This window comes from Penicillium citrinum, assembly GCF_028827155.1.
Source record: "Penicillium citrinum strain IBT 23319 chromosome Unknown utg000008l:1.0-2707905.0:1.0-2709502.0, whole genome shotgun sequence".
Lineage (NCBI taxonomy): Eukaryota > Fungi > Ascomycota > Eurotiomycetes > Eurotiales > Aspergillaceae > Penicillium > Penicillium citrinum.
In genome coordinates, this window is record NW_026622693.1 from 62659 (window position 1) to 77416 (window position 14758).

The 14758-nt window shown below is 45.5% G+C and overlaps 7 protein-coding genes across 7 annotated transcripts; 3 read left to right on the top strand and 4 right to left on the bottom strand.

Annotated features, from left to right (window-relative positions):
* Positions 1-302: 302 nt before the first annotated feature.
* On the top strand, positions 303-627 carry N7469_008451 (uncharacterized protein; the record flags this gene model as incomplete). The annotated part of the gene is made up of 2 exons (XM_056647369.1): positions 303-400; positions 507-627. The coding sequence occupies 2 exons, from the start codon at positions 303-305 to the stop codon at positions 625-627; spliced, it is 219 nt and encodes a 72-aa protein (XP_056497134.1).
* A 1139-nt stretch (positions 628-1766) lies between these two features.
* N7469_008452 (putative carbonate dehydratase) lies at positions 1767-2428 on the top strand (the record flags this gene model as incomplete). Its single annotated transcript, XM_056647370.1, has 3 exons — positions 1767-2009; positions 2062-2147; positions 2206-2428. 3 exons carry the CDS (start codon positions 1767-1769, stop codon positions 2426-2428), a joined length of 552 nt encoding a protein of 183 aa, XP_056497135.1.
* A 150-nt stretch (positions 2429-2578) lies between these two features.
* N7469_008453 (carbonic anhydrase) lies at positions 2579-3366 on the bottom strand (the record flags this gene model as incomplete). The annotated part of the gene is made up of 2 exons (XM_056647371.1): positions 2579-3116; positions 3185-3366. Coding segments are annotated over 2 exons (720 nt in total), but the record flags the coding sequence as incomplete, so codon positions are not given.
* A 907-nt stretch (positions 3367-4273) lies between these two features.
* N7469_008454 (endo alpha-1,4 polygalactosaminidase) lies at positions 4274-5110 on the bottom strand (the record flags this gene model as incomplete). The annotated part of the gene is made up of 1 exon (XM_056647372.1): positions 4274-5110. One exon carries the CDS (start codon positions 5108-5110, stop codon positions 4274-4276), a length of 837 nt encoding a protein of 278 aa, XP_056497137.1.
* A 2128-nt stretch (positions 5111-7238) lies between these two features.
* N7469_008455 (aminotransferase-like domain-containing protein) lies at positions 7239-9422 on the top strand (the record flags this gene model as incomplete). Its single annotated transcript, XM_056647373.1, has 8 exons — positions 7239-7409; positions 7548-7584; positions 7696-7727; positions 7797-7839; positions 7915-8082; positions 8145-8221; positions 8276-9100; positions 9165-9422. 8 exons carry the CDS (start codon positions 7239-7241, stop codon positions 9420-9422), a joined length of 1611 nt encoding a protein of 536 aa, XP_056497138.1.
* Positions 9423-9899: 477 nt separating this feature from the next.
* On the bottom strand, positions 9900-11966 carry N7469_008456 (uncharacterized protein; the record flags this gene model as incomplete). Its single annotated transcript, XM_056647374.1, has 8 exons — positions 9900-9914; positions 9991-10068; positions 10121-10215; positions 10278-10586; positions 10659-10808; positions 10870-11307; positions 11370-11447; positions 11534-11966. 8 exons carry the CDS (start codon positions 11964-11966, stop codon positions 9900-9902), a joined length of 1596 nt encoding a protein of 531 aa, XP_056497139.1.
* Positions 11967-12974: 1008 nt separating this feature from the next.
* N7469_008457 (damage-control phosphatase ARMT1 family protein) lies at positions 12975-14704 on the bottom strand (the record flags this gene model as incomplete). The annotated part of the gene is made up of 6 exons (XM_056647375.1): positions 12975-13205; positions 13268-14127; positions 14189-14301; positions 14367-14497; positions 14553-14623; positions 14683-14704. 6 exons carry the CDS (start codon positions 14702-14704, stop codon positions 12975-12977), a joined length of 1428 nt encoding a protein of 475 aa, XP_056497140.1.
* Positions 14705-14758: the final 54 nt, after the last annotated feature.

A 14758-nucleotide genomic window follows, 5' to 3' on the forward strand; every position in this document is an offset into this window, starting at 1 on the left:
CCATCGAGAGAATCCACCTTGACTCCACTGGGGATCCAGGCCATTTTAGGGGGGAAAAAATAAACTAGATGATGTCCAAATCGAGTTCAACAGATCTAGGAATGTTCTGGAATCATGAGAAGTACCAGTGATAGGAAGCAGTGATGAAGTGTCCCTGAGCAGTAGACGAACTGCTTGTATCTACTACGCCAGGGGTGCAGGTTTGCGTGTGACTAGTAGCATTTATTAATGGGTCTCGGCAAGCTGTTGGAAATACGAGAAAATTCCTCAATCGCGATCAAGTGGCCGGAACTGAATACACTATGGCGATGGCGATGGCGATGGCGATGACTTTCATTCCACGAGTTGCCGAATTAGGGTTAGCCATGTCGTGGATGAGAACAGCCAACCACGCGGACGGGTAAATCTTGAACCCGAAACCAGAACGCACGATTTTCATGTGTCGCGGGTAAGCCGGTGAGCATCACTAATGACCAATAGTAAGAAACGTATGTACATTGATCAAGGAATGAGAACGAAGAAGATATTTGTAGTGGACATCAGGCAGCGGTCTACAGCGGGGAACAATGTTTAACTCTTGATATTGTTGGTTTCACGCAGTCTCAATATTCCCAAGAACCGCCCTAATTTACCGTTGCTGTTTATTATCCAATAAATTCACGTCTTTTGATTCGTCTTACTGCGAAATTCTGTCTTTATTTTATTTTTTTCTATTCTTATTTTTATTTCCTTTTTTTTTTTTTGATGATTATTATTTCGAGTATTCTATCATCCCTTGATTGGTAGGAATGCCGGAGTCCGGAACCGTCGCCAAAAATTCTTGTCATCGTCGTAGTTCTTTCGCGACTCTGGAATATTCAATACTATTGAACATTACTTCGAATGTAGTAAATTCGAAGCTGGAGAATTTTGGTGTTTGGTAAACGCGGTTATGGGTGTGCGTTCAGCATCTACTGAAACAATCACTGACAATGAGACATATTGTTGATGTTTATCGTGAAGTATGCCATCAAGTAGATCGACCGCCTTATCACCGTATGGCATTAGCCCGGTCGCGCTCCTTTATAGCCTTAATTCTTGAACAACAACGGAAACTCCGAAGTTGGAACTTTTTGAGTTTCTCGTACTACATAAGTAGTTGGTAGTTAATATGACCAATTGCTGAAATGAAGTGGGCCTTCTCGAGGAAACTCATACAAACCATACTATATATTGCGTAGTTTGAATCGACCATCTTCAATAATGATATCTCTTACTATTACTATATATTATTTACTATTTACTATTGAGTATTGAGTATAATAGTATACAATTAGAATATATCGGAGTACTCCGTTTTGGACACAAAGGGCGCCGAGGGTCGGCGTCGGATCTGACATACGGCCGAGTGCGGAGATATCTCGGGTCACTGATTGCCCTAACACTGTACGTTTCCTGTATTTTTTACTGTACTCCCGTAGGTTAGGCTGATAATCGCGGATATCATTACTTGGAAGGGGTTGAAAATTCATGAAAATATCACCGAAATTTGTTGATTCCGATTTGATTTCTTGAAGCCCGATTTAACTCGGCCGGGTGTCACCCTTTCTCGGAATTACGCTCGTGCTTTTTAAAGCATCCCGTTCGTACAAACTCCAGACTTTGTAAAAAACCTTCAAATGTTCAGAGTTCGCATTCTACCAAGATCCTCCCTTTTCAACCCTATCTTTCACAAACAAAATCGCTGTGCAACGACACTTTTCTCCGGACCCACCAAACGAAACACAATGTTGTTGGATGAAAGCACAACCTTCGAGGCCATGCCGGTCCGCGCCAACATGATTCCCAGTCTTCAACAACCCACACAACAGGTTCTTTGGATAGGTTGCTCGGATAGCTGCTACCAAGAGACCAAGACTTTGGATCTTTTGCCGGATGAAATGCTCGTTCATCGCAACTTGGGAAACATGTTAATCAAAGGCGATATGTCCTCTGAAGTTACAATCAACCATGCAGTGGCAAATCTGATGGTAAGCAGATCACTCTCAATCACTGGATCGCCCACTTCTAACGCTCAATTAGGTCAAGCACATAGTCGTGTGTGGTCACTACGGGTGTGGTATTGTCCGAACTGAATCAAGAGATGGTCTGGATGGACCTTGGCGAAGGTATTTAAAGGTCGATCCGATGTTTCTTTGCAGGGCTGCTAACATAAAGAAACAAAAGACAATTGAGTGCGCTACACTCAACGTTTAACGGAACGATCAACCATCTTTCTGAAACCCACCGTGACCGTGCCTTCGTCGAAATGAATGTCCTGGACCAGCTCCAATCCTTACGAGAATTTCCCGAGGTTCAAAAGGCAACCAAGTTAAGAGGCTTGCAGCTCCATGGATTTGTCTATGATGCCCATACAGACAAGGCATTTAGACTAGCGGATGGGCATTGAGGAAGTATGAGAAAGTCAGGCAGTGAACTTATACCTAATTGATACTTGTATTTCTTTTCTTTCTTGTGTTTTGCTGGATCAAAATGGAGTAGAAATAGTTCTGCAGAGGGCAGTACCGTTATGACCAAGCAATACCTGATATGATTCAGATTATTCCTTTTTCCCGGCCGGTGCAAGACAGTAGATCTTCTTCACATCTGCGAGCATTGCCTCAAAATCAACCTCCAGATCCCTCAGTAAACCATCGCGAAGATCGAACACTAGCCCATGAACAATAGGATAGTTGTTACTTTCGTAGCTTTGTTGCACAGCAGCAGTTTTGATGATGTTTCTGCATGACTCGATGACGTTCAGTTCAATCAAACGGTTGTATCGCTTGTCGTCTTCCTGGATGGCATCAAGTTCACGCTCATGCAGTCGGTACACGTCGCGGATATTGCGCAGCCAGGGGTTCAAAAGACCCAAATCAGCCGAAGTCAAGGCTGCTTTCACCCCTCCACAGTTATAGTGACCACAGACAATGATATGCTTGACTTTTAGGTGTCGAACCGCATAGTTAATGACGGACATGACGTTGAGATCGACATTTGGGACTAGATTGGCGATATTGCGGTGGACAAAGACCTCCCCAGCCTCTAGTCCCATAATTTCATTGGCAGGGACCCGACTATCGCTGCACCCTATGTATCTAAAGTATCCTAAATCAGTCTTATGTCCGTTGATTCGAGTCAGATGATGATGACTTGGCCAACCAACAGATAGTCCGGAGACTGCCCCGCAGCCAACTTATCGAAAAATGCAGGATCGCCGCTTTTCTTTGTCGCAATCCATTCTTTGTTCTTTTTGAAGATGGCGTCCAAAGAGCCTCGAACGTAGCGACTCATATTGATTGAGATGAGATGAAATAAGATGAGATGAAGATTGAAGATTGGCTGAGATTCTTTGATTGAAATGAAAGAGTTCTTTCTGTGGGTTATTCTTTTCAACCCCCGCAGATGCAATGTATCAACTAGTTTAGTCCTGGAGGGTATTTAATTAATCAATCCTTCGTAATATATAGAGTATATAATACATGGATTTATTAGTTCCACCGACAAATAAAAATACAATATACGCTAGTGTATTGGTGGGTCTTTGGCCACTGTCGGATCCGAAGAAATCGAGAAATGTCCGTTTCCCCCGAAATGAACATTTCATTGAAACCTTTCAATCATAAAGTTTGGAATATCGGAGTATATGTGACTTTTATATATAAATATATATATATATATATATTAGAATAATCAAAAGAGACAGATCTTACTAAGATCTAAGCAACCGATTATATTATGTGATTGAATTCTCTGTATTTTATGATTGTAATGGTATTTTACCCCCGTTTTGGCTCCACAAATCCGTCCGGCGCTAATCAAACAAGTCGAAACAAAAAGTCATCAACATGATTAGTGCAATTGAATTGCACTAATCATTAATTAATCATATTACATGCACTGCAAGCTATTGAATCGAGTTTGATATTCTAAGATCTGTTCATATAAGAAGTGGGGAATAGATATATTAATAGTACTAGTATTTCATAGTGTACGAGTAGGAGTATACTACATATACTCCTACACTAGCTCATTAACTGTAGAAGAAGACGACTAGTAATTTCTAACATGAACACTTCAATTCAAGCTGCTATGAGTGGCACTAGGTTATGTGGCCGATAGATACCTATCTATACTTTAGGCTTAAAAGAACGAATTTCTTGCAGTGGATACTCAGTTGTGATTTTTGATATAACCCCCGGGCTTGAGATATCGCCTTCTCGTCTCAAACATACAAAGAATATCATGAAAGCGGCTAGCAGTATTCAACCCACGCATTCAGTTCCATGTTTTTAATGACTGTCGAAAACTTATCGGTTCCAGCCGCATCACACGCTTTCGACTTTTCATTCTGCGTGACTCGAGTCTTCAATTTGTTATTCGAGCCATCATCCCCATCAGAATACTCAATATGGAAAACTGGCTTATCCACCTTGGTAAAAGCAGCATATGTATCACACTCATCGTATTCAGCACATTGTTCATTGACCGACCATTGCATATGTTCAATCACCGAACCAATGATGTCTCCGCCATTCTTCAACCCAATCGACATACCACGTGAATGAGCTTCATCAGCGAGGTACTTCAGCAGATTGATGGAGTCGGCTTCTGTCAGACCAAGTCCATTCTCATTGTCGTATGCATCAATATTATCCGGGTCAACCCCATCACAACCTTTCTTGACCGCCATATCGAGTCGATCTGTTAGGATACGGCGTACGTTGCGTGCGTTGATGTCAATCCATCGCTCTCCTGGCCAATCATCCATATCGCTGCCAAAATCAGAAGAAGAAAATTGATCTGCATCAGAGCGCCAGTCTTCGTATGTCCCGGCTGAAAAGTAACAGATAACACGAGCTCCTTGTTGATGAATTGTAGTGATCGTCTCGGCCGTATTGTCAAACAAATCGATGTCATAAATCTGAGCATCCGTAGAGAAATTCTCGACTGGATCTTCAAGTTGGATCTGCCATTTGACACCAGGTTGGGGTTGCCAGACATCTGATTTATCAGATTGGCTAGCAGAGTTTTCTTTTCGCTTAACATGATGATTTGGGGTCGCCTGCGACCGCTCTTGAAAGTGTGGCATGGAAATAAAAAAGAATGCGATCAATCCGATGGTGAAGAATATCGAATTCCTCATACTGAGAAGTTGGACTTTCGAGGTGTTTGCCACCAGGTCTATCATTCTGGGAAATTTGCTTGGTAAAATCTGCAGGTAGGTAAATGAAGGGAAATGCAGAAAGAATCGATGCTAGAATATCGAATATTAGAATTGGAGTAACTTCAAGGAGTGACAAGAGTTCGACTTCGAGTCGATGGCTGGGTTGAAAGGAATCCTGAGATAGCGGTGCCTCCGTTATTTATCTACTCACTTCCTCATCGTGATCAGAATGATGGTAAACAGTCGCTTGGTTTACCCGGATCTTTTGATCTGTCAATCTGGAGGTGTGGTTTCATCTTTCCAGCCGATTTGACGTATCGGATTGCGCTGGAGAGCCAGACGCAGGTAAGGCTTGAAGCCAGGGACAGACAGTGGCGCGTTTCATCCTTGATCATATTTCGGGGAAATTAAAGTGAACTGGTGGCGATGAATGGGAATCTGGGGATCAAATATGAAACACTCGCCAAGAGCGCTTATGGGGAGAATATTAGGATCTTTGACTGCCGCGATCTGCCCTTAATCTACACATGGACCCCCACTGACGATGTAGCTTATTCTGCATCTTATTTCTCCGATGACTTGGCGTAAGTTCAAGTCGGAATATTTCCACCAGACTGGTAGAAATGAGGGAACCGAGAATCTTCACAGTTCTGACTCCGGGAAACCCTGATTAATTAAGCTCATATTGTTGCCGTAACCTAGTGAAGATCCATCCCAGCGAGTGTAGCATAGCGTCCCAGAGGGCGATCTACTATAGCTTCTGAAGAAGTATCCGGGGCTCAGTTTTCGATTGATCGGTTGACCGCTTGACGTACAGGTACATCGGGCATTTTCTCGGTCGAAATGCCAGGATGAGGACCACACATGTGGCTTTCTTGGATTGCCCTTACAAATGACCGTTAGGTACGCCACGGGCGCTAATTAATGTTGACTGCAAGTTATGAGATCTCGTTTCGTGAAACCAAATGTAACCAGTTTGATGGAGCACACCGCCCTAGCTTGGCGATGACAGCATACAAGGATGGAAAGGGATATCTGTGAAGGAGAAACCTGCGCTTTAAACGAGTTCGGATCTTGAGACCATTGGGATGGGCGTTGGGTCTCAGCTTCCAAGACATTGAGTATTGACAGAGGTTTTCCATGGTGATATCATGAAAATATGAACTATCGGAGGAGCAATGAAAAGGAGGATTACAAGAATATACTTAGGAGATGAAGATGTGAGGCTAGGAATGAAGGAAATAATTACTACCATCAAAAGAAACCAGTAGACCTTCGTCATATAGTAATGGGGTTGGACCTCGATGCTAGTTAGGTACTCGAGTTACCTCATTGAAAGAATGCTCACAGCCCTAGAGAAGACTACCATAATTGATTTGTAGTGGATAGAAATGCATCAATTCACGTTCTGCCGTAAAAATTGCACTTTTCATACTTCACCTTGCCCTGCACAGCCACAAGTCGCTCCCAGCCACGTGTGGCACAAAAGCTTATCGGGGCGCCGATGCCGGCGATAGCCTTATCTATGCGGGGTTCGTTTCTAGATTACCATACTGTATTGATTATGCAGTATCGAATGTGGGATATTTCGATACTTGACTGTATCTCAAAAGTATGGAGATTACCGGATTGCCCCTCGTTGCGCCCTACGCCCTACTTCTGGCAATTCTACACCCTGCAGACACTCACCACCAGCAATATATTAGATAATAGCAAGATAGCTTGTCCAATCAAATGAATTGACCAGTCTTGATCATTCCTTATTGTCATCATTTCTAGGAAATATTCCTCAATGTTTTCCAATTCTGAATGAGTCATGTGGATCCGAACATGTCGGAAGTGGAGAGGTTTTTCTGCTTTCTTTCGCTTCTCCAAGGTTCACCGCTGTAAAACCCGCCGATTGCTCCGGTTGACCTCCGCAATCTTCCAATCTGGTCTCTTTCCTCTCTTCTTCTACTGCTACTCTTCTATACTGAGAGTTCTCTTTATTCAATAGATCGCTCCTTTTGCTTTTCCAATACACCACCTGCATTCAGTTCTCGACACCTTCGTCATGAGCCCTCCCGCGCCGTTGGATGTTGATATTCGGGGAGACACTGATACCTCGTCTGTGCCAGTCCCTGACCCATTGACTGTCAATGGAGTTCCAGGATGGCGCGCGAAAATGGCCCAGATGCCTACTGGCGTAGCTGCAGCCTGCAGCAGTGACATGTTCAAAAGCCCGGTATGACTTCTGTTTTTGAGAAAAGTTTCCCTACGGAATGCGCAAAGAGATCCCAACTATATCTATATCAATCTATCTATCTACCTATCTATATATATATATTATCGACTGACCAATGGCATCTTCGCATGGAAATAGGGCTGCTATACTAAGCCAAAGGCCAAGCGTTTTGAGCGTGAGTGATCGACCCGAGCATCTTCACTACTATATCGCAACCACGACAATCTGCCCATACGACAGCGTCCAAAAAATGATGATCGAGGAATACTGACGGGTAAAAAATTAGACCGATTCTCTATCGAAGCTAAGTCCCGCAAGGTTGGTACTTATCCAAAAATCAAACTTGTGCCTGAAAGATTTCCTTCTCTAACGGCTGTGCACATCTAGGCGTCGACATTGAAGACCGCTGCCCGTTTCCTGAAAGATCCCGGTAATTACTTTTATCACTATACTCTCTATCACTCTGAAAGCTGGACTTGATGTTGACGTTCAATTGCGCCCTTAGGCATGATCTCCCTAGGAGGCGGTCTTCCCTCCCCCGAATACTTCCCTTTCGAACATCTTGATATCAAAGTCCCCACCCCTCCCGGATTCTCTCCAGAGGCAACACGCCAATCTGGAACGACGTTGCGGGCCGGAAAGCAGGATATTAAGAACGGATCTAGTCTTTATGGTGCGCTTAGATTTCTTCCTCTGGGGTTTGTCTTCCACGGAATACTGACCAAGTAACCGCAGACTTGGAGATTGCCATGAATTATGGACAAGCCACGGGAGCTGCTCAACTTCTTCGATTCGTCACTGAACATACCGAGGTATGCCAGATGTGAAAGATTCATGATTGGCCCTGCAAACACTAATGCGAGTAGATCATCCACAACCCCCCGTATTCTGACTGGCAATGCACTTTGACAGCAGGAAGCACGTATGCATGGGATACATGCCTTCGCCTGCTGACAGAACGTGGTGACTTCATCCTCATGGAGGAGTATACATTTGCTAGTGCTGCCGAGACCGCATTCCCACTGGGACTGAAGGCGCTGGCTGTTCCTATTGATGAACAAGGACTTATCCCTGAGCAGATGGATGCCCTTTTAACAAATTGGGATGAAAAGGCTCGTGGAGCGCGTAAGCCCTTTGTTCTCTATACAATCCCAACCGGCCAGAACCCAACTGGCGCCACCCAATCAGCCGAGCGTCGTCGAGCCGTGTACAAGGTTGCGCAGAAGCACGACATCATCATTGTCGAGGACGAGCCATACTACTTCTTACAGATGCAACCTTACGTTGGCAAAGATGCTCCGGCTCCTCCTCCACCTTCTAGCCACGAGGAGTTCATTAAGTCTTTAGTTCCATCCTTCCTTAGCTTGGACGTTGATGGTCGTGTGGTTCGTCTGGAGTCATTCTCTAAAGTTGTTGCGCCTGGTACACGAGTCGGTTGGATCGTTGCATCTGAACAGGTTGTTGAGCGATTCATCCGGAATTTCGAAGTATCCTCCCAAAATCCCAGTGGTGTTTCTCAGATGGTTCTGTACAAGCTATTGGATGAGCACTGGGGCCACTCTGGCTACCTCGACTGGCTGATCAATCTCCGAATGGAGTACACTAACCGCCGTGATGCCCTCCTTCAATCCTGCGAGAAGTATCTGCCCCGAGAGATTGCTCACTGGGCTCCTCCTGCTGCAGGAATGTTCGTAAGTTCTGCCACCCTCCAAAATTCTAATAAAAATATGACCACTGATCACTTTTTTTATCTAGCACTGGATCCAAATTGATTGGAAGAAGCATCCTGACATTGCTTCCGGAAAGACGCGGGATGCGATTGAAGAGGAGATCTTCATGTCTGCAGTCGACCACCAGGTCCTTCTGTCACGAGGCAGCTGGTTCAAGGCAGACAGCTCTGCTGTCGAGGAGAAAATGTTCTTCCGTGCCACATATGCCGCCGCTTCTTCCGAAAAGATCGATGAGGCGATTTCACGCTTTGCGGAGTGCCTCAAGGATCAATTTAAGCTTTGAACCTGACTATGAAATCTACTCGGGATTGGTTGACTGGGGGATGGCCTAAAATACGTCGGCTTAATGCGCAAATAATAAGGCCAGGCCGAGTCTCACATAGATGTATGGTTTCTTCGGCAGGTCATACGCTGAGCTTTTTTCTTTTATTTCAGTCTCTTGTTTTTAGGCCCATCATTATTCTTCGGAATCGGATCATAAGACCCGATTACTCCACAGGTCTCATTTTGTTGATATAGACTGGTACCGCGTCCTCATTTCCATGGTTCAAATTAAGATTCTTGTATATTCTCTTTCACTTCTGGAATCTGACACTTCAATGAATATTAATTGATATATACTAAGTAATGACCACCGCATAGTGCTGGACGGTCAAATTGTGTGAAGGTTCAACTCCATGACAATATTGTACATTATTCTATTTGGTCTATGAGTTTCTAATGATACGCTTATATGAGAGCCAGACTCTATACAACCACCTTAATGAGCGAGATCCTGCATGATCATTTAACCAGTCAGCAACTTGATATTTCAAGGATAAACAGGGAGGTTTGGAAAGCTAAAAACTTACGCTGGCCATTTTGCTTTTTGCTCGAATCTTCGGCCCATAAAATGCGAGGACCCAAGGCACCAGGGTGAGCACTGCTCCCTTTTAGATAAGTCAACGGGAGAACGAGAAAGCATGCAGCAGGAGTTCTTACAATTCCACCCAGAAGACTAGAAGCTTCTGGATAACCTAAGTTTGTGAACATCGCGGCGGTTACAAGGGGGAAAATTCCACCAAGCAGGTTTCGACCTAAATCGTACTCATGTGTTAGTATCTTTCCATGCAGATAGGTTCAGAGAAAGGAAGCATACAGCAAGACTGTGCCGCGATGGCAGAGCTGGCAAACCGGTGATAGGTATCTGCTAAATAATTGAAGGTGGCCAGGTAAATGGAGAAAATACCCATTGTGGCACACCCAACAGCCATAGAAGGTACAATCCAGTGGACTGACGGGAATGAGGTCCAGCCGAACCAGAAAAGACCGATAGGCAATAGAATAGATTCCACGCAAACGAAATAAAGGCGAGATTCGGTGGAAGATGAAAGTTTTCCGAGACGCATTGCAATCTTCTCCTGGGAGATACTGATGATCGTGATTATAATGACACCCACACACATGGCTAGAGACAAGTATTAGCAATTGTTTTGCTTGAGGCCCCCACGGAGGTGGCCGAATGAACTTTGGCGCTTACAAGTGAAAACAGCGCCTGTCTGTTCAAGATTGAATCCGTGATTCGTGCGAAATACAAGAGGTACAGAGCTGAATTGAAGATATAGAGTGGCCCAACTGAAGGAGACCCATAGTGAGAAAAAGAAGACAACAGGCTCTGTGACAAGCATATCTAGTGATGGGAGATATTTATTAGCGTTAGTTGCATATCAGGAGTCATCGTAGTCACTCACGGAATGGTCGGTACACTGATATCTGGATCATCGTAGCCAAAGAGGAACGCTGCTCGTCACTTTTGACTTTCCATCGAATCCTTTTCACTTTCTTCTCTGATGAATCGTCGTCCGATATTGGCATGAACACTCCGTAATGACCCGCTAGTTCTAGCTGATCATAGTAAGTATTCAGGGCTTTAGCCTTGCGGCTTAATAAGACACTTCCACGGGTCTCCTTGAAAAAGAAATATATAATCACCACGAAGAACGCTGCAACGATTGCGTGAGAATAATAGATCCAGCGCCAAGTGGTATGCGTCACGATCACGCCCGACAGCAACGGCGCAAGACCAGTTCCGAATAACGCAGAGGCTGAAAAGAGCGCCATTGGTGTGTTTCGGTCCTGGGCATGGTAAATATCGCTGATGACACCGCCAACCATGGTAGAGAAGGTAGCTGGAAAGATATTTAGTACTAGTTCCGCAGGAATGAAATAGTCTCTGAAGGATGATACTTACAACCGCCCACACCCTGCAAGAAACGAGCGACAAGCAGACCAGCAAAGACATGTGTCCCTCCACAAGCCAACAGGGAAGCTATAAAGTTGTTAGTTTTGGTCTTTGATTAAGCATCATGAACGATAAGGAGCCGGTGGAGCAATAGCTTGAATTAGACAACTTACCAACAAACAAAACTCCACTAGCAATGAAGATAGGACGTCGACCATTAATTTCGGAAAATGGAGCAAGAACCATAGGAGCCAAGGCAAATCCGACGCAAAAGATTGTAATACTGAGGTTATAGACAACGGAGCTGATCCCCCATTCCTTGCATAATTCCTCCGACGCAGGACTGGCTTCTCCAGCCGCATATCCAGCCAGAGCTGTCACCGCACATGAAATATAGGTCATCATAGATTTTCGCCATCGTGGCCACAAAAAAGGCGAAGTGTACTTTTCGAGATTTGGAGGTTCAGGTGCCGCAGACTGGCCTGGTCCTGGAGGCAATGTTATACATGGCGTAGGAAGTGGCGTTTCAAGCTCGAGATAAAGCGATTCAATCTCCTGAGAATCGGCAAGAGACGGACTTCGAGTCATTTCGCTCATTTCCTCCATGGTGATGAACCGACCTGGCGAAAAGACGCTGTTCTCATCTACCAGAGTTTTCTGCTGGTTATGAGTAATCTTCGTATTGGGCAACGCGTAGGGCGCGGAGCTAGTACCGACCCCGATTTATGTACTCCCTGCAGCGTTCTCTTTCAAGAAAAGCTAGAATTGGAGAAATAATCCCCACCGGTAGATGGGTCGGTAATTATGGGGCGTGATTGGAGATTCACTCGGGGATAACATCAAGGCTGTCTTCAATGTGATATTCTTTGCGCAGGGAAAACAATCGAGATTTGCACCATTGCAGAGCAGCGACAACAGCCTCTCTTATTGTGGACAAACTTTGCCTTCGTTAGCTAACTGGTTATTGTAGCAAATGGGGCATGAGTTAATAATGGCGTTTCGGCGTCTCGGCATCTCGGCGTGCCTTTGAAAACGGAAAAGGTGGGGTTCGTCTCCACTCTCCAAATTGGAGAAGTCGAGAACCAACCTGCTTGTAATGTCAGAAACCTGAGAGAAACAAGACCCAAGTCTAACAGAGCGGCGAATGATCTACATTGACGTTGATTCCGCCGAGAAACTATTTGGCTGTTGGTCTTGTGTGTACAATACAGACAAGATACGTTGATATTCGTTGGATTAGGGTTAGCCGGAGTTGGACCCTTCCTCCCCGGGGAAAACGCGGGAGACATCAACACGAGAGTGGAGAGTGGCAATTTGTACACGGTTTTCCAATTACATATTTGCAGCTTTAATCCATTCCCTTTCATCGTTATGAGTACTAAATCATGTACTAGTAGTACATGAGTTTTACTTCCATCCCATATGAAGTATGAGGATCAGTGTTCAGCGAACATGTTCGTCTATCGCGTAATGGCATGATTGTTAGATAACATTGGACAAGTTTGAGATATGTGACCTTTATCATCGAGCTCTATCCCTTTATTCAAAAACAGAAGACTGAATGACCGGTGTAAGATCATCAACTCCCAGCCTGATCCGCCAATACGCTAGATTCTAGATTTTGCCGTCGGAAAAAGACACGACTGCCCACTTGCCACTCCATGCCCATTTGCGGGCTTCTGCGCCGCCTCCATTGGGCTGCTGACGAAGTTTGTCGTCCTCTCCGGCGGGTAGCCCAACAACCGTGTCGGCCTTGCATGTTCGGAAAGCCAGGACACGGATTCCTGATTGGGGGCCCATTGGCCCAATTGCAGTTGTGAAAGGGGTAGTGGGATCCCATTGAGCCTAGGAGAAACATCATTAGCAATCAGCTTATACGACCAGCCAGAACGAAGGAAAATTCTTACGTCGTTAGTCAACTTGCGGTAGTTGAGGTCGCCCTTGAACAGAACCAGCTCACTTTCCTTCAGATCCTCAAAGAGCTCCGGAGCTACATGAGGCATCCGCCAGTAGCAGCCCTGAGTGGTCCAGAAAGAGTGAGGGCGAATGATCAGCTTACCATCCTGGTGAAACTGGCTCCATTGTTCGAAAAGGAACTTGACGTTGGAAACCTCCTCATCAGATAACGGCGGGTAAGTCTTGCCGGTGTCATCGGCGGCAGTGTAAAAGGCCTGTGGATCCGCCATAGAATTCAGTAGGTCGGAGAAATCCTTGGGTGTCACGTCTGAGACAAACCAAGGCAGGCGCTTCGGGTGAAGCACAATTGTAGTGGCCAATCCCGCTGACAATAGATATCCGGCCAGGATCAAATCAACGAACAGCTCAAAACCGGAGTTATCGAGCACAATGTCAACCCGTCGCTCACCATCCTTCTTATCATGACGAGCCTTTTGCATTGTTGCAAACGCAGCGTCAAGGTCATTGACAATGATATTGCTTTGCGAAGCCTTGCGCGCCTGCGAGCCCTGCAGCTTCTGGATATCTTCGTACGTGAGCGAGGTCAGCAGCGACAAGTCAGTAGCATTGCCCCAGAGGCATATCTCGCACATTTCGGAGAAGAGAAGCCGCTCGGCCTGCTCAATTTCCTCAGGAGACTTGCCATGGGACGAAGTGCCAGACTCTGCCTCTTGAGCCAGTTCCCGATATCTGGCAGCCAACTCCAGGACTGCAGGGCGGGATGATTTGAAGGTCGACATCTTCTGGCGGGCGAAGACGTCATAGCCCTTCCAGTGCTTCGAAAGGGCAAAGAATGTTTCCAGGCGACGATCTGTGATCGAAAAGTCAGCCTCTGTCTATCAAAGCCCGGGTTCGCTGTGGTTTCAGCGTACAGAGATAGCATTCTGAATAGAGCCATGCCACGTTATGCCATTTTGGGTTGCCGCGCTCCTCCAGTTCTTTGTTGTAGCTTGCAATGTCGGACTCGCCGTCGTCTTCGAGGGGTCTAATAGATAATTCTGGTGAGCACAGATGGGTTATTTTCAAGTGGGGCCAAAACTAGATACTTACGTCAATTGCCGATCGTGCTGAAGCTCATATTTCATCTTCGCTAATTGCTCAATAATGGCCTTACCCTCCTTGGCCTTCTCGTCATTGTCAACGGTCCCAACGGTACGGTGGAGGTCATCAATAGCACCAGTCTATGAACCAGGTCAGCATTTGGCGTTACAGAGGAATGCCATTGCGAATACACACCAGAATGACGGGCCATCTATCACTAGCAGAGACCGAGGCGAAGCTCGAGGAGTCCGAAGTGAGGTACTGGGCTGAGGGAAGTTAGCCAAGCTGTCTAAGTATCAATGGAGTGGATATCAAATAGACTCACGCGTCTTTGGATCGAATTCCATATTGACGGAGAGAGTTACGCTTGGGAGGGAAAGTTGGTCGCCGCTCGATTCAAT